This window comes from Melanostigma gelatinosum (assembly GCF_949748355.1).
Source record: "Melanostigma gelatinosum genome assembly, chromosome: 15".
Lineage (NCBI taxonomy): Eukaryota > Metazoa > Chordata > Actinopteri > Perciformes > Zoarcidae > Melanostigma > Melanostigma gelatinosum.
The window spans coordinates 885,001-905,000 of record NC_136648.1 but is presented as its reverse complement, the minus strand read 5'-3'; the positions used below and the strand labels follow the sequence as shown (position 1 = coordinate 905,000).

Sequence of the window (20,000 nt, the reverse complement as noted above, 5' to 3'; positions counted from 1 at the left end):
AAGAATAAGAAGAAAGGAGAGAGAAGAGGAAGAGGAGGAAGAAGAAGAAGAAGAAGAAGAAGAAGAAGAAGTTACCTGTCGGCGGCCGGCAGCTTGAAGCTGGTGTTTCTGTCCAGTTTGGTTTGACTCTTGGTCCTCTTGATGGACCCTTTGAGACGCTTACTGAAGAAACCCTGAGAAAGAGGACACCATCAGTTACACTGGAGGGTCTGATACTGGACATCTTCTGGAGACCAACAAACACCCAGTGAAGTTCACAGTAGCTGATGTGAGGTGAACAGGAAGTGGTCAACCATTCTCGAATCAAAACAGAATTTCAGGCTAAAAGTAGCTCCAACTGGAAGTTTAACAGGAAAAACACAAAAAACATACACATGTGCACACAAATATGTATATTTTAGTTTAAAGGGACCTGAGCTGTCAGAACAATAAATAACTTATAAAAAATAAAGAAAAATACAAATCAGAAAACTGAACAGGATTAGTTTGAACGTGAGAACTTGTTCTCTGCACTACACTCACAATCTGAACCAGCACCGTGGTGCTCCGTGCATATCATGTCTCTTTTGCATATCTTGCAATGAACACACTTTTCAAATGTATTACGTGTGAAATGCTCCCACACCTTGGACGACTTAGGTACTGATTCCTCCGCCATGTTTCAGAACAACGTTACGGGTCCGATGCTCTTTCCTCTGTTGTAAATTGTTTGATCGCATGTTTACTTTTATTGTGAAGAGCATGAAAACGGAAGTGATTTTACTGTGAAGAGACAGGAAGTAGCATGATACGTGCTTATTCACAACAATGATAACGATAAGTGAAAACCTAACGTATATGTTCACTGTAACAGCTGTTAAACTGCAGTTTTCAGGAAGTAAAGTGTTCCGTTCAAAACCAGACGTGTCTTGGTCGTTAGAAGCTCCACTTCACAACAACCTGTGCTCCGCTCTTTTTTTTTTCTACTAGCTAAACTAAAAATACTTCAGACGAAAACGCACCGATTCTCTACCTGAGCGACATCGAGAGCTGAGAGGGACGGATTCTGCATCACTCACTTAGGACACTTAATGCTGAGCATCAGTGTGCACGGATTACTGTAAATGAGATGTGTGTTGGGGGCGACTGTGCCGAAGTGGAGAGCAGGGCTCTCTCTTCAATCAGAGAATCGGCGGTTCGATCCCCGGCTCAGGCTCCACGCATGTCGATGTGTCCTTGAGCAAGACACTTAACCCTGTAGCTGTGCCTACGGTGTAGAATTGTGATAGAATCTGAATTGTAAGTCGCTTTGGATAAAAGCGTCTGCTAAATGACTGTAATGTGTTGAAGCGGACAATGAATAAAGAAATAATTTAACAACACTCAGTAGAATATGTGTTTCTAGTCTCTGATCATGTTTCATTGTAAACAACCAATCAGTGTTTAAAGCAACAGGAAGAGAGCTAGTAACGTTAGCAGCACCGCTAACGGCTAACCAACAGGAGGAAGGCTAGTAACGTTAGCAGCACCGCTAACGGCTAACCAACAGGAGCAAGGCTAGTAACGTTAGCAGCACTGCTAACGGCTAACCAACAGGAGGAGAGCTCGTAACGTTAGCAGCAGCACGGCTAACGGCTAACCAACAGGAGGAGAGCTAGTAATGTTAGCAGCACCGCTAACGGCTAACCAACAGGAGGAGAGCTAGTAACGTTAGCAGCACCGCTAACGGCTAACCAACAGGAGGAGAGCTAGTAACGTTAGCAGCACCGCTAACGGCTAACCAACAGGAGGTTCACTTCAGTTACACTATGATGCCTTCAGGCTCTGCTCAGTGAACATGAGTACTGGCTGAAGGTTCATTATAATGTTATCGTGATGTGTTCACATGTCATCTGTAAAATGTAGTTTTGGTGATGAACTAGAATAAATCCAGTAGTTTGAAGACGGCGTATGACCTGCGAACTCACCGGCACTTTGAAAGGCGACGAGTTTGGATTGTCGGCAGCGACGCTGCTCTTCTCCGAGCTCCCCAGACCGGAGATGCTCCTCCTCCTCGGGGATCGCTCCGAAGACACTTCTGCAGAGACAAAGAGACATCAGCAGCATCAGCATGAGCATCAGCATCATCATCATCATCAGCATCATCAGCAGCCTCTGAGCTTTCAGACGGATGGAGGATGAGGTAACGACATTTATGGACTTTTAAATGTATTGGATCCCTGGTGTCGAATGGAAATCTTTTCAAAATAAAAGCAGGAAGTGCACAGGTGAAATTATCTGATAACAACACAAAGAACGCGTTCAGTGTTCATTACATTCTGTAACTCTGTTCCAGTTTACAGTCGACCGTCCTGTTAGCGACCTGGAGCTAACCAGCCTGCTAACTGGGAGCAACAAGCTTGACTAGCGAGCTATAGCGAGCTAGCTAGCGCTAGCGTCCACCGCACATGAACACAGATGAAGTCGTGTTTTCTTTCAAAACGTCTAAACTGGTAGTTTGGTCAGAAGTTGGAGCTCTAGACGACATCACCGTAATCTACCAGTAAACAGAGAGTAGAAGAAGAAGTAGAGGACCAATAGAGAGAGAGGTTGTTGTTGTTCTTTCATGTTTCATGACAATATAAATACAGCTGATCAGTCATGTGACTTAAATGTTCGCTGCGTCAGAACTTATTCGTCAAAAGCGTAAGAATTTCAGTTTTACGTCAAAAAATGTCTCAAGCGAGCGTATAAATTGAGGTTTTATTGATTTTGTTTCGAACGTCATACTTCAAAAGAAGCGTCGTGATACGTTTATGGAAGCACGACTAGTCACAGCTAACCTAACTCCACATATCCTGAACTTAAACTGCTTAAAGTCTGACTTTAGTTTGAGAAGTTTCTTACAGCAACAATGAGTCTGACTTTTATTCTTTATCACCAAACTAAAATACAGAAACTAGAGTCAAACTATTGACTCAGTTCATTAAACATGAGGAGCAGCTGTCTGTTACAGAGAAGTGTGTGAAGGACAGCTCCTCCACATCATCAGCTCTCTGTCCTGGTGATCAGGTGATCATCTCAGAGTCCAGAGAGACAAACTTGACAGACAGAAGTAATGAGTCTGTCTCGTCTCCAGCTCGGTGACTCGTTCAGCTCCAGTGAAATAAGAGGTCACGTCCTCAGAGCTGGCTCACATCCAGATCATTGATTTTTTTTCCAAAGCTAAATATAGACGCTCTCACTTCCTCTCCAGCTCACTCATCAGCCATGTTGTCTGAGGTTGTCTCTCTGGAGGCCTTCAGGGGGCTCTTGAACCAGCTCTTGAACCACCTACAAATCGCACCGCGCAGACAGGAAGCTGGAATACACCGACCTCTACACACACACACATACAGTATATATATATATATATGTTAGTGCTGGGCAAGTTAACACGTTATGAACGTGTTAACGCATTAACCAATTAACGCAGACGATTATTTTATTGCGCATTAACGCAATTATTATTAGTAAAGTGCGTTGCTCACTGGAGACTACTGGACATCACTGGGTCACCTTCATCACCTGAGTTACAGCATCACAGTGATGAAGAGTAGAGCAGCATCACAGTGATGAAGAGTAGAGCTGCATCATAGTGATGAAGAGTAGAGCAGCATCACAGTGATGAAGAGTAGAGCTGCATCATAGTGATGAAGAGTAGAGCAGCATCACAGTGATGAAGAGTAGAGCTGCATCATAGTGATGAAGAGTCGAGCTGCATCACAGTGATGAAGAGTAGAGCAGCAACATAGTGATGAAAAGTAGAGCAGCATCATAGTGATGAAGAGTAGAGCTGCATCATAGTGATGAAGAGTAGAGCTGCATCACAGTGATGAAGAGTAGAGCTGCATCATAGTGATGAAAAGTAGAGCAGCATCATAGTGATGAAGAGTAGAGCTGCATCATAGTGATGAAGAGTAGAGCTGCAACATAGTGATGAAAAGTAGAGCAGCATCATAGTGATGAAGAGTAGAGCAGCATCATAGTGATGAAGAGTAGAGCAGCATCATAGTGATGAAGAGTAGAGCTGCATCATAGTGATGAAGAGTAGAGCTGCAACATAGTGATGAAGAGTAGAGCAGCATCATAGTGATGAAGAGTAGAGCAGCATCATAGTGATGAAGAGTAGAGCAGCATCATGGTGATGAAGAGTAGAGCAGCATCATAGTGATGAAGAGTAGAGCTGCATCATAGTGATGAAGAGTAGAGCAGCATCATAGTGATGAAGAGTAGAGCAGCATCATAGTGATGAAGAGTAGAGCTGCGTCATAGTGATGAAGAGTAGAGCTGCGTCATAGTGATGAAGAGTAGAGCTGCGTCATAGTGATGAAGAGTCGAGCTGCGTCATAGTGATGAAGAGTAGAGCAGTATCATAGTGATGAAGAGTAGAGCAGCGTCATAGTGATGAAGAGTAGAGCAGTATCATAGTGATGAAGAGTAGAGCTGCATCATGGTGATGAAGAGTAGAGCTGCATCATGGTGATGAAGAGTAGAGCAGCGTCATAGTGATGAAGAGTAGAGCTGGTCATAGTGATGAAGAGTAGAGCAGCATCACAGTGATGAAGAGTAGAGCTGCATCACAGTGATGAAGAGTAGAGCAGTATCATAGTGATGAAGAGTAGAGCAGCGTCATAGTGATGAAGAGTAGAGCAGTATCATAGTGATGAAGAGTAGAGCTGCATCATGGTGATGAAGAGTAGAGCTGCATCATGGTGATGAAGAGTAGAGCAGCGTCATAGTGATGAAGAGTAGAGCTGGTCATAGTGATGAAGAGTAGAGCTGCATCATAGTGATGAAGAGTAGAGCTGGTCACAGTGATGAAGAGTAGAGCTGGTCATAGTGATGAAGAGTAGATCTGCATCACAGTGATGAAGAGTAGAGCAGCATCATAGTGATGAAGAGTAGAGCTGGTCATAGTGATGAAGAGTAGAGCTGCATCACAGTGATGAAGAGTAGAGCTGCATCACAGTGATGAAGAGTAGAGCTGCATCACAGTGATGAAGAGTAGAGCTGCATCATAGTGATGAAGAGTAGAGCTGCATCATAGTGATGAAGAGTAGAGCTGCATCATAGTGATGAAGAGTAGAGCAGCATCATAGTGATGAAGAGTAGAGCAGCATCATAGTGATGAAGAGTAGAGCTGCATCATAGTGATGAAGAGTAGAGCTGGTCATAGTGATGAAGAGTAGAGCTGCATCACAGTGATGAAGAGTAGAGCTGCATCACAGTGATGAAGAGTAGAGCTGCATCACAGTGATGAAGAGTAGAGCTGCATCACAGTGATGAAGAGTAGAGCTGCATCATAGTGATGAAGAGTAGAGCTGCATCATAGTGATGAAGAGTAGAGCTGCATCACAGTGATGAAGAGTAGAGCTGCATCATAGTGATGAAGAGTAGAGCTGCATCACAGTGATGAAGAGTAGAGCTGCATCACAGTGATGAAGAGTAGAGCTGCATCACAGTGATGAAGAGTAGAGCTGCATCATAGTGATGAAGAGTAGAGCTGCATCATAGTGATGAAGAGTAGAGCTGCATCATAGTGATGAAGAGTAGAGCTGCATCACAGTGATGAAGAGTAGAGCAGCATCATAGTGATGAAGAGTAGAGCTGCGTCACAGTGATGAAGAGTAGAGCTGCATCATAGTGATGAAGAGTAGAGCTGCGTCACAGTGATGAAGAGTAGAGCAGCATCATAGTGATGAAGAGTAGAGCAGCATCATAGTGATGAAGAGTAGAGCTGCATCATAGTGATGAAGAGTAGAGCTGCGTCACAGTGATGAAGAGTAGAGCTGCATCATAGTGATGAAGAGTAGAGCTGCATCATAGTGATGAAGAGTAGAGCTGCATCACAGTGATGAAGAGTAGAGCTGCATCATAGTGATGAAGAGTAGAGCTGGTCACAGTGATGAAGAGTAGAGCTGCATCACAGTGATGAAGAGTAGAGCTGCATCACAGTGATGAAGCGTAGAGCTGCATCATAGTGATGAAGAGTAGAGCTGCATCACAGTGATGAAGAGTAGAGCTGCATCACAGTGATGAAGAGTAGAGCTGCATCACAGTGATGAAGAGTAGAGCTGCATCATAGTGATGAAGAGTAGAGCTGCATCACAGTGATGAAGAGTAGAGCTGCATCACAGTGATGAAGAGTAGAGCTGCATCACAGTGATGAAGAGTAGAGCTGCATCACAGTGATGAAGAGTAGAGCTGCATCATAGTGATGAAGAGTAGAGCTGCATCACAGTGATGAAGAGTAGAGCTGCATCACAGTGATGAAGAGTAGAGCTGCATGATAGTGATGAAGAGTAGAGCTGCATCATAGTGATGAAGAGTAGAGCTGGTCACAGTGATGAAGAGTAGAGCTGCATCACAGTGATGAAGAGTAGAGCTGCATCATAGTGATGAAGAGTAGAGCTGCATCATAGTGATGAAGAGTAGAGCTGGTCACAGTGATGAAGAGTAGAGCTGCATCATAGTGATGAAGAGTAGAGCTGCATCATAGTGATGAAGAGTAGAGCTGGTCACAGTGATGAAGAGTAGAGCTGCATCATAGTGATGAAGAGTAGAGCTGGTCACAGTGATGAAGAGTAGAGCTGCATCACATGCTCTGACTGTGATGAAGACTCAACACACATGTAGATGAACGTGCGACACGTCGATGGTTTGAACCTCAACATGAGATTCATGAACGATCGTGCTGTCAGATATTCGTCCATTAATTATGTTAAATACCATAAAAAATAAGAATTTGATTTCACAATTAAAAATGTTTCAACACTAAATAAAGTCCTCCTTTTTATCACGTATAATCAGTGCATAAACATGTAATAAATGGCTTATTACCTACTGTGATATGTAGTAATATAGATGAACTGTTGCTGTTGGCAGACAGCTGTAAACATATAAACTATCTTCACTTTTAATTGTGGACAAATACAGCACATTAATAAACACAGTGCGTTATAAACTATGTTATTACATGTTTATACACTGCTTTTTAAATGCTAAATAAGGGCGTCAAAGTCACAGTCAACACATGGATGTACAGAGACATGGAGTTCATGTTTAAATGGTATGAAGACAACAATAACAAAATAAAAGCTGACTTTAACGGAGCCACAGTGAACGCAACATGCAGCAGCAAAGTGCTGGATCAAGTTGCAGCTGCGATGCCTCGATGCATGCAGCGCTGCAACGGAAGCCGGGGACAAACTTTCATGCACCCCCCCACGTCTCCTCGGTAACGCTACCCCCCCCCCCCCCAAACGGAGAAGAAGCAGCGATGATGGTCCTGAACGCGGCCGGACATCATCTGCTTCTTTTTCTTCAAAGTTTTGAGGCAACATGCCGCAAAGGAAGCCAGATATGACACGTGGGTCACATGACACGGATACACAAACACACAGAGAGGAAGAGGAAGAGGAGGAGACGGTACCTCGATCACAGCTGTTCCCCATCATCTGAGGAGAGGACACACACACACACACACACACACCAAAGAGAGTCAGACGGGATTGGCCGGAGCAGTCGCCTGCCAGCCAATGAGGTTAAGCTGTAAAAATGTCCGTCTTCGTCCCGTGAACATCCTCGACTTGGTGTTTTTCCCCCCGCGTACACACAGACCTTTCTCAACCATGCCTCCTCCCTCCTCCCCCTCTCTCTCTCTCTCTCTCTCTCTCTCCACTCAGCAGTAATTCTAACCCTCTCTCTATCGTCCTCTCTCTCTCTCAGAGTGCCGAGCTTTTACCGCATTTATTCAATCAATCCTCTGACTGTTCTGTTCTGTCTCCTCTTCTTTCTATCCTCTCTCTTTGCAGATGCTCCTCTTCCTCTCCTCTTCCTTTCCTCTCCCCTCCTCTTCCTCTCCCCTCCTCTCTCCCTCTCCTCCCCTCCTCTCCTCTTCCTCTCCCTAACCCTCTCCTCTTCCTCTCCTCCTCCTCTTCCCTCTCCCCTCCTCTTCCTCTCCCTCTCATCTCCCTCTCCTATCCTCTCTCCCTCTCCCCTCCTCTCCTCTTCCCTCCCCTCATCTTCCTCTCCTCTCCCCTCCTCTACTCTCCCTCTCCTCTTCCTCTCCCTCTCCTCTCCTCTCCCTCTCCTCTTCCTCTCCCTCTCCTCTCCCTCTCCTATCCTCTCTCCCTCTCCTCTCCCTCTTCTCTCCCTCTCCTCTCCCTCTTCTCTCCCTCTCCTCTCCCTCTCCTCTCCTCTTCCTCTCCCTCTCCCCTCATCTTCCTCTTCCTCTCCCTCTTCTCCACCTCTTATCTTCCTCTCCTCTTCCTCTTCTCTTCCTCTCCCTCTAGAGAACAGAGTACCTGAACAGGTAGTGACCAGAGTACCTGAACAGAGTACCTGAACAGAGTACCTGAGCAGGTAGAGAACAGAGTACCTGAACAGAGTACCTGAACAGGTAGTGAACAGAGTACCTGAGCAGAGTACCTGGACAGAGTACCTGAGCAGGTAGTGAACAGAGTACCTGAACAGAGTACCTGAACAGAGTACCTGAACAGAGTACCTGAGCAGGTAGAGAACAGAGTACCTGAACAGAGTACCTGAACAGAGTACCTGAGCAGGTAGTGAACAGAGTACCTGAACAGAGTACCTGAACAGAGTACCTGAGCAGGTAGTGAACAGAGTACCTGAACAGAGTACCTGAACAGAGTACCTGAACAGAGTACCTGAGCAGGTAGAGAACAGAGTACCTGAACAGAGTACCTGAACAGGTAGTGAACAGAGTACCTGAACAGAGTACCTGAACAGAGTACCTGAACAGAGTACCTGAGCAGGTAGAGAACAGAGTACCTGAACAGGTAGAGAACAGAGTACCTGAACAGAGTACCTGAACAGGTAGTGAACAGAGTACCTGAGCAGGTAGAGAACAGAGTATTAACAGGATTAATAAAGTCATCCATCTATCATCGTCATGTTTCCATCATGGGAATCGAACCGCCGGCCCTCCGCTCAGTGAGCAGGTCAGTGATCGGCATCCTGTTGATCAGGAGGAGGCTCAGAGACCTCCGACAGAGACACCGCCCTGACCTTCACAAACCGGGACGCTGTCAGACCGAGGATCCAGTTCAGACCACCAGGATCCAGTTCAGACCACCAGGATCCAGTTCAGACCACCAGGATCCAGTTCAGACCACCAGGATCCAGTTCAGACCACCAGGATCCAGTTCAGACCACCAGGATCCAGTTCAGACCAGAGACCAGCAGGGTCCTTCAGTGGATCGCTGATCAATAAACCTCTGCTTTGTAGGACATAGTTAAAGTCAAGTGTTTCCATTTAAGGACTTTGGGGGCAAGTCAACGCGTTATTATCACGTTAACGCAGTTTATTTTTTTATTATTAAGAGACATTTTAAACACAAGAACTGGCAGCGAGCGGTGAACAGCGGTTTGTGTGGCGTCTCTTCCTGTTTCCTTCACCACCATTCCCCTGGGTCCTAAGTCCCTCCATGTACAGCTTCTTATCGCCCTCTATGTACCAACGTACATTTATAACAAACACCACACATATTACGGTAATCAGCGTTATTATGTGTCTGACCACAATACCAACAAAAGAAAAGATTAATTTAAATTATTCTTTTAGAGTTTTTAACGTGTTTTGTTTGTAATATTTATAATATGCATCATTTAGTATCACTACTGAGAATCTAACAAACATAAAAACATGACGTAGATATGTTTGTAGTTCCCAAGAAGTATATTTAAATATCAGAGACACCGCCCTGACCTTCAAAAACCAGTACACTGTCATAATAAACTCCAGTACATCCAGAACTCTGCTGCTCGCCTGCTCACCCACACCCGCTCCCGTGACCACATCACCCTGTTCTCCAGAACCTCCACTGGCTCCCCGTCCCACAACGGATCCAATACAAAGTCCTTCTCCTCACTCACAAAGCCCTCCACAATCAGACCCCCTCCTCCCTCACCGACCTGCTCCACCACCACACTCCATCCCCCGCTCCTCTGATGCCTCCTGTCTCTTCCGCTCAGGACCAAGCACCGGACATCAACAGAGCCTTCTCCATATCTGCCCCTCCCTCTGGAACTCTCTCCAAACACATGCGAGACTGCACTGACCTTTCCACGTTCAAATCACAACTCACACTCACCTGTTCAAAACTGCTTTTGATGCGTGACTATTGTTGTGTACTTTGTTTTTAGTGTGTTGTTTTTATATATGATGATTTTAATGTAAAGTATCTTTGAGTGTCATGAAAAGCGCGATATAAATAAAATGTATTATTATTATTATTATTATTATTATTATTATTATCCTCTCTTACACACATGAAGATAAAGTTGTGAACACCTGAATATCTATGATCAGAATCATTATAACTGTGTTATAACTGCTGCTGTGTAAAGGGAACACTGCTGCGAACAACAACCTGATGTGTTTCAAGTGTTTACACACAATGTTATTGACCTTTGTTCATTTAGCAGCACTTTAAAATAACAGTGCACAATACACTACTTTTGAATTCATTATTGAACTTTGCAATAACAATGAGCAAATAAATACTTTTATTAAATTGAGCTGATAATACTGGTGTACTTTTATTTGTAATACTTTTACTATATTTAACTCATAATAATACTTTTGTACCTGTACTTTCAATACATTTAGCTCATAATACTTGTGTACTTTAATTAAGGTATGAATTTGAAAGCCCATCTTTCACGTGTAATGGGGTACTTTAACACTATTGTATTAGTACTTTCACTGAAGTATCCGAGTACTTTCACTTGTGATCCGGATCGATCAGACATCTGATCAGATGACGTGATTACCGGAAGTAGTCTGTGGGCGGAGTCTCTCCTCGCAGCTTCACGCGCGTTTCGCAACCTGCTTTTTGTAAATAAAGTTTTCTGTGAGATGCGCGCGGACCGTCGACCTGCACGCGGAACTTTATTTAAACCACCGGAAGTCCGTTTGTTATTGATGACGAGATTATTAAAATAAGACTCACCCAGAGAGTCCATCAGAGACCAGATCCACGTCCTCTGAGACTAAACACTCATTCAGTCTGAGGTCGGACACACAACACCTACACACACACACTGCCGGTCCGGACCTTCACAATAAAGGTCCCAGTAACAGGACACGTGAGGTGATGTTTTAATAATAGCAGTCATATATTTAGCTCCAGAAGCAGCTGGAACGTGAACGTTACACTGACACTGCACATGTTTTGCGTGTGTAAGTTGTATATGTTTTATTTATTTATTTATTTCGTGCTTCTTTATATACTTTGTTCTATTTTAATGTTTAGAATGTTTTAGAAGAATCAAACAAGCTTAAACTCACGATCAAAACCAGTTTGAGCTCACCATCAAAACCCAATATTCAAATACTTGTTTATACATTTAAATGTTATTGTGCAATCCTGTGTTGTAAGAATCAAAGAACTGAGAAAAATAAGAACAGACTATTTCAATAACAGTTCAAATATATAATACATCTAAATATATATGACCTACGGTATTTTATTGTGTAACGCTTTGGAATATATATTTTTTCTTATCTCTTATTTTTTGCATTTCTTTTCATTATTTTGTACATTATTAGCCATTAGTTTGTTATTCTGCTGTATCATGTAAATATACTCTCTGGGGATAACTTGTTATATTTAATCTTATCTTAAAAAGAGAAGGGAAGTAAAATAAATATAAAATCATAATAAGTGAAGTGTTCATTATTTATAGTAACTGATTCAAGTCTCAAAAGACTGAAGACCAAACGAATACATTTTGGAAAATAATGCAGTTTTCAGGCAACAGAGGAAATTATATTAAATTCATGAAAATAAGACATTCATTTGGTACCATGACAGCTGAACACACGTCCTGTAGATCTCTCTCACATTGTTTCACTTTGATTTTCTGATGAAGGTGACAGAGGTTGTGTCATTTATAAATATAGTTTTGTCATTAACTAGATAAAACCAATCATAAGCCTCATTATTAACCACTTTCTGATGATTGTGTGATTTTGTTTTGTATGAAGACGAGCTGCAGAAAGATGAGGCTTCAGGCTACAAATTTACAGGTTCAGAAACGGTTTAATTGTGCGATTTATGGATTGAATCCAGAACTGTTAAAATGCTTTTATTTTGAAGGCGAAGTTGCAACAGGGATGTGTGGGGTTTTATTATGGCGGGGCTGACAGGTGGAGAGCAGACTTGAGGAATGCAGCAGATCCAGAGTCAGTGAGAGCTTCACCGCAACCAGAGATCAGACTGAGACAAGCATTTCAAACTGTTTCACGTCTGTTAGCATCCGTTAGCCTCTGAAATCCAACTGACTGCACCTTTAACTGTAAAATCCCCTGAAAAAAAGATCTCTGTGGGGTAAGATCAGCTTCCTGTAATCAGTGGTCTGATCAGCTGACTGCTTCAGTCTGTCACACTGAAGTAGTGAAGAAGAGGAGGAGGATGTTGATGATGATGATGAAGAGCTGCAGGCGTCTCAGAACTCAGACAGTTAAGGAGCAGTCGGTGAACGCTGTAATTAGACTGAACCAGCAACACTATGACTATCTCAACTATCACTGTGTGACTGTAAAGAAGAACAAGGAGGACGAAGAGGAGGACGAATAGGAAGAGGAAGAGGGTAATACAAGAGCTTCTAATTCCTGTTTTGTTATTTCACTTCCCAGTTTGGCTTCATTCACACCACACGTCTGTCTGAACCCTTCAGCAGCATAATGAGACAGCATTTTGAGTTTAAACTCACTATCAACACGAGTATAAACTCACAATCAGAACCAGTATGAACTCACTATCAACACGAGTATAAACTCACTATCAACACCAGAATGAACTCACTATCAACACCAGTATGAACTCACTATCAACACCAGTATGAACTCACTATCAAAACCAGTATAAACTCACTATCAACACCAGTATAAACTCACTATCAAAACCAGTATAAACTCACTATCAACACCAGTATGAACTCACTATCAACACGAGTATAAACTCACTATCAACACCAGAATGAACTCACAATCAACACCAGTATGAACTCACTATCAACACCAGTATGAACTCACTATCAAAACCAGTATAAACTCACTATCAACACCAGTATGAACTCACTATCAAAACCAGTATAAACTCACTATCAAAACCAGTATAAACTCACTATCAACACCAGTATGAACTCACTATCAAAACCAGTATAAACTCACTATCAACACCAGTATAAACTCACTATCAAAACCAGTATAAACTCACTATCAACACCAGTATGAACTCACTATCAACACGAGTATAAACTCACTATCAACACCAGAATGAACTCACTATCAACACCAGTATGAACTCACTATCAACACCAGTATAAACTCACTATCAACACCAGTATAAACTCACTATCAAAACCAGTATAAACTCACTATCAACACCAGTATGAACTCACTATCAACACCAGTATAAACTCACTATCAACACGAGTATAAACTCACTATCAACACCAGAATGAACTCACTATCAACACCAGTATAAACTCACTATCAACACCAGTATGAACTCACTATCAAAACCAGTATAAACTCACTATCAACACCAGTATAAACTCACTATCAAAACCAGTATAAACTCACTATCAACACCAGTATGAACTCACTATCAAAACCAGTATAAACTCACTATCAACACCAGTATAAACTCACTATCAAAACCAGTATAAACTCACTATCAACACCAGTATGAACTCACTATCAACACGAGTATAAACTCACTATCAACACCAGAATTAACTCACTATCAACACCAGTATGAACTCACTATCAAAACCAGTATCAACTCACTATCAACACCAGTATAAACTCACTATCAAAACCAGTATAAACTCACTATCAACACCAGTATGAACTCACTATCAACACCAGTATAAACTCACTATCAACACCAGAATGAACTCACTATCAACACCAGTATGAACTCACTATCAACACCAGTATGAACTCACTATCAACACGAGTATAAACTCACTATCAACACCAGAATGAACTCACTATCAACACCAGTATGAACTCACTATCAACACCAGTATGAACTCACTATCAAAACCAGTATAAACTCACTATCAACACCAGTATAAACTCACTATCAAAACCAATATAAACTCACTATCAACACCAGTATGAACTCACTATCAACACCAGTATAAACTCACTATCAACACGAGTATAAACTCACTATCAACACCAGAATGAACTCACTATCAACACCAGTATAAACTCACTATCAACACCAGTATGAACTCACTATCAAAACCAGTATAAACTCACTATCAACACCAGTATAAACTCACTATCAAAACCAGTATAAACTCACTATCAACACCAGTATGAACTCACTATCAAAACCAGTATAAACTCACTATCAACACCAGTATAAACTCACTATCAAAACCAGTATAAACTCACTATCAACACCAGTATGAACTCACTATCAACACGAGTATAAACTCACTATCAACACCAGAATTAACTCACTATCAACACCAGTATGAACTCACTATCAAAACCAGTATCAACTCACTATCAACACCAGTATAAACTCACTATCAAAACCAGTATAAACTCACTATCAACACCAGTATGAACTCACTATCAAAACCAGTATAAACTCACTATCAACACCAGTATAAACTCACTATCAAAACCAGTATAAACTCACTATCAAAACCAGTATAAACTCACTATCAACACCAGTATGAACTCACTATCAACACGAGTATAAACTCACTATCAACACCAGAATGAACTCACTATCAACACCAGTATGAACTCACTATCAACACCAGTATGAACTCACTATCAAAACCAGTATAAACTCACTATCAACACCAGTATGAACTCACTATCAAAACCAGTATAAACTCACTATCAACACCAGTATAAACTCACTATCAAAACCAGTATAAACTCACTATCAACACCAGTATGAACTCACTATCAAAACCAGTATAAACTCACTATCAACACCAGTATAAACTCACTATCAAAACCAGTATAAACTCACTATCAACACCAGTATGAACTCACTATCAACACGAGTATAAACTCACTATCAACACCAGAATGAACTCACTATCAACACCAGTATGAACTCACTATCAACACCAGTATGAACTCACTATCAAAACCAGTATAAACTCACTATCAACACCAGTATAAACTCACTATCAAAACCAGTATAAACTCACTATCAAAACCAGTATAAACTCACTATCAACACCAGTATGAACTCACTATCAACACCAGTATAAACTCACTATCAACACGAGTATAAACTCACTATCAACACCAGTATGAACTCACTATCAAAACCAGTATAAACTCACTATCAACACCAGTATAAACTCACTATCAAAACCAGTATAAACTCACTATCAACACCAGTATGAACTCACTATCAACACCAGTATAAACTCACTATCAACACGAGTATAAACTCACTATCAACACCAGAATGAACTCACTATCAACACCAGTATAAACTCACTATCAACACCAGAATGAACTCACTATCAACACCAGTATAAACTCACTATCAACACCAGTATGAACTCACTATCAAAACCAGTATAAACTCACTATCAACACCAGTATAAACTCACTATCAAAACCAGTATAAACTCACTATCAACACCAGTATGAACTCACTATCAAAACCAGTATAAACTCACTATCAACACCAGTATAAACTCACTATCAAAACCAGTATAAACTCACTATCAACACCAGAATTAACTCACTATCAACACCAGTATGAACTCACTATCAACACCAGTATGAACTCACTATCAAAACCAGTATAAACTCACTATCAACACCAGTATAAACTCACTATCAACACCAGTATGAACTCACTATCAACACGAGTATAAACTCACTATCAACACCATAATTAACTCACTATCAACACCAGTATGAACTCACTATCAAAACCAGTATCAACTCACTATCAACACCAGTATAAACTCACTATCAAAACCAGTATAAACTCACTATCAACACCAGTATGAACTCACTATCAAAACCAGTATGAACTCACTATCAAAACCAGTATAAACTCACTATCAACACCAGTATAAACTCACTATCAAAACCAGTATAAACTCACTATCAACACCAGTATGAACTCACTATCAACACCAGTATGAACTCACTCTCAAAACCAGTATGAACTCACTATCAACACCAGTATGAACTCACTATCAACACCAGTATGAACTCACTATCAACACCAGTATGAACTCACTATCAACACCAGTATGAACTCACTATCAACACCAGTATGAACTCATGATCAACACCAGTATGAACTCACTATCAACACCAGTATGAACTCACTATCAAAACCAGTATGAACTCACTATCAACACCAGTATGAACTCACTATCAAAACCAGTATAAACTCACTATCAACACCAGTATAAACTCACGATCAAAACCAGTATGAACTCACTATCACCACCAGTATGAACTCACTATCAAAACCAGTATGAACTCACTATCAACACCAGTATGAACTCACTATCAACACCAGTATGTACTCACTATCAACACCAGTATGAACTCACTATCAACACCAGCATGAACTCACGATCAAAACCAGTATGAACTCACGATCAAAACCAGTATGAACTCACGATCAAAACCAGTATAAACTCACTATCAAAACCAGTATGAACTCACTATCAACACCAGTATGAACTCACTATCAACACCAGTATGAACTCACTATCAAAACCAGTATGAACTCACTATCAACACCAGTATGAACTCACTATCAAAACCAGTATGAACTCACTATCAAAACCAGTATGAACTCACGATCAAAACCAGTATGAACTCACTATCAACACCAGGATTCATTCACCATTAAAACCCAATGAAAACTAGTAATAAAACCAGTGTAAATCCAAATATCAGACCCAGCACAAATCTAGTATTGAACCAGTGATACAACCAGTATAAACCCAGTACTCAACAAACGCAGCATTATAACCAGTATACATGTCAGCATAAAACCCAGTATGGATCTGTGAAACATTAAAAAGTATAAATCTAGTTTTAAACCAGGTTACATCCTGATTTAATCTCAGTACAAACTGGTTGTTTGAGTCCTTGTCTGTGTGGGAGGACTGGGCACATTAACATATCAATAACCCCCCCCACTGGTGAGGGGGGGTGAAGGGGGTCAGTGAATGAATGAGTTAGTGTGGATGAACGAGCAGGACGAAGGAGGACGGCGGAGACTTGTGTCCGTCCACCATCTGATCAATAAACTGATCATTGGGACAGAAAAGTCTCAATCAAAGTGTTCAAACTTCCTGTTTTATTGTTTCTCCAGAGCTGGAAACCAGTTTTCTGGACCCCTGCAGCTCTGGGTGGGAAACCCCTCAGCCCAGGCCGTCCCACAGGGGGCAGCGGGGTCAGTCCAGCTCCTTCAGACGGACGGACGGACACTGGACGCTTTGTCCTCCAGACATTCCCCCGGTTCACAGAGACGCTCCCACACAGAGCTGGAAAATTACAGGCTGCACCCGAACGCCTCGTTACGAAGAGGAGAACATTCACCTGAGTCTTCACTGAACACGACATATCGTCATGAAGACGTTCACACAATTCCTCCTGACGGGCTTCAGAATGTAAAACACAGTCATAACAAAACTCAGCTTCATCAACATCAATAAAATATGGAGCACAGGTCGACTGTAAAACACGTCAGTTATACTTATTTTAATGAGTTAGCTCCTAAAAACACCAACAAAGTCTTCATGAGTGGTGGTAACCAGAAGCACTCTGAGCTTTCACTTCAGTGAAACTAGTCGTACCACAGTATAAATACTCTGGTACTCGTAAAAGTCCTGCATTCAAAACTTTACTGAAGCAGAATCAGCACCAAATATACTTCAATTACCAGAAGTAAAAGTACTCATTGTGCTAAATATGACATATTACCTTATTGTATTACTGTTAGTAATGTGTTTATTGTTGTTTATCTTTGTAAAGTGAATCTGTGAAGTCACTAAAGCTGTCAGATAAAAGCAGTAAAAAGTACAATTTGTACTTCTCAAATGTAGTGGAGTAGAAGTAGAAAGTAGCAGAAAATGGAAAGGTATAGTACAAGTACCTCAAAATTGTACATTAGTAGAGCACTACCAGAATCTCAGTTCACTGGTCACTTGTACTCGTCAGTTAAAAAGTTAAAGCAAACAGTCGACTGAAGTGACCCAGAGTTTAAATACCTGAAGTCTAAAAGTACACAATAAAACACAGCATCTGTAACAGGACGTCTGAAGCGTTTGAACAAAGTGACTGGGCCTGGTTAGCACTGTGTGATGGACGCAGGACGTAGAACCAATCGAGCAGCAATGCAGAATAAATATATGATATCATATTTATTACACATTTATTATAAGTTATTCTAATCTACATGTAATATACATTTACATGTAGAATGATTGATAATAAATGTAGTATAAACAGAAGTGTGTCTGCAGACAGGGAGGCTCGAATGAGAAACACTGTACAGTTGCATTGTGGGAGATGTAGGATCCAGTGTGTTTGTAAGATCTGGAGCACCCTCAGACTGGGAGGCAGAAGTGTGGCTCTTACCTAGCATGGCGGCGGCGCCCTCTGCTGGGAACTCTGGGAACTCTGGGAACTGTCCCTCTGAGGGGACGCTGACGGTCCTGCGGAGACTCCGACCCTTTGAAGAGTCTGAGGGGCTCAGCTGGGGGGGGGGGTCAGTCACAATGGAGCTCTCTCTGGAGCCTCGTGGCTGTGGAGCGGGTTCTGCATGTTTCAGCCTCTTTATTACCAGTAACAGTACCAGATCATTATAGTGCACTTTAATATATCATATCTTTTATGAAGTTAATATATTTGTTTTATTGTGTAGAGGACAAAACCTGATCAATTAATAACCCTCAATTAAATAAGTAAATGAGGAGATACATTCATTCATGTGGCACATGTACAAATATACATAAATAACTTCAAAATGAAAGAGAAGAATAACGGAATAACGGGGATTTATACAAATCTAATTATAACAGAAATATCAATCGATGTCATTTAGGTCAATTACATTTATTTATAATATTATTTCTGGTACATTTAATGTCATATTCATTCATGTGTGGTTTCAGCTTGTCCTCCATCATATTGCTGTATTTTACTTTATATTATATATATATATATACTGCCTTTCACCGGATATATATGTATAGAACACGATGTCATGCTAATATGTTGTGATATCTGCATCCTTTCTGTATTATTTACATTTCTTTATGAATACAGAGAAACACTGAAGCATGCCTCATGTCCTCGTCTCTTCATTGACCTGTAGTTCTGATCTTATATTTGATATGAGCTGCTGATGACGCTTTAACATGGAAAGAACATCACGAGGAGGAACATCTTTCAAACCAGCGTAGTTCTGCTTCTGATTGAGACCAGACGAGTGTTTGTGCAGCGATGGACGTGAGTCGGTTCTGACCTCGTCCTCCTTGTTGAGCAGCAGCAGCTGGCTGTCCGTCAGGATGCAGAACTTCCTGTCCCAGGCTCCGCCCCCGCTGGACGGACTCTGACCGCAGGAGAAGAGGTGAGCCGGAGGACCTTTAACGTCTGAGAGCGGCAGGAAGCACAGAGACACACGGAGACACAGAGACAGAGAGACACACAGAGAGACACAGAGACACAGAGAGACACGGAGACACAGAGAGAGACAGAGAGACACAGAGACACACGGAGACACAGAGACAGAGAGACACAGAGAGACACGGAGACACAGAGAGAGACAGAGACACAGAGACAGAGAGACACAGAGAGACACGGAGACACACAGAGACAGAGACAGAGACACAGAGAGACACAGAGACAGACACGGAGACACACAGAGACAGAGAGACACGGAGACACAGAGAGAGACACGGAGACACAGAGAGAGACACAGAGACACAGA

General features: G+C 41.7%; 1 protein-coding gene across 8 annotated transcripts in view; it reads right to left on the bottom strand.

Annotated features, from left to right (window-relative positions):
- The window catches only part of rasal2 (RAS protein activator like 2), a 67,621-nt gene that overhangs the window by 30,834 nt on the left and 16,787 nt on the right, over positions 1 to 20,000 (bottom strand). For 4 of the 8 annotated variants that reach the window (XM_079285149.1, XM_079285148.1, XM_079285151.1 and 1 more), the window contains exons 2-5: positions 19,536 to 19,663; positions 18,647 to 18,842; positions 1,947 to 2,056; positions 76 to 173 (exon numbers count right to left, since the gene is read on the bottom strand). In XM_079285149.1, coding sequence (XP_079141275.1) covers positions 76 to 173; positions 1,947 to 2,056; positions 18,647 to 18,842; positions 19,536 to 19,663 — 532 coding nt within the window. Of the gene's footprint in view, positions 1 to 75; positions 174 to 1,946; positions 2,057 to 7,432; positions 7,492 to 10,976; positions 11,032 to 18,646; positions 18,843 to 19,535; positions 19,664 to 20,000 lie in introns of those variants that run through there. The other 4 variants (XM_079285152.1, XM_079285153.1, XM_079285155.1 and 1 more) reach the window with 3 other exon arrangements.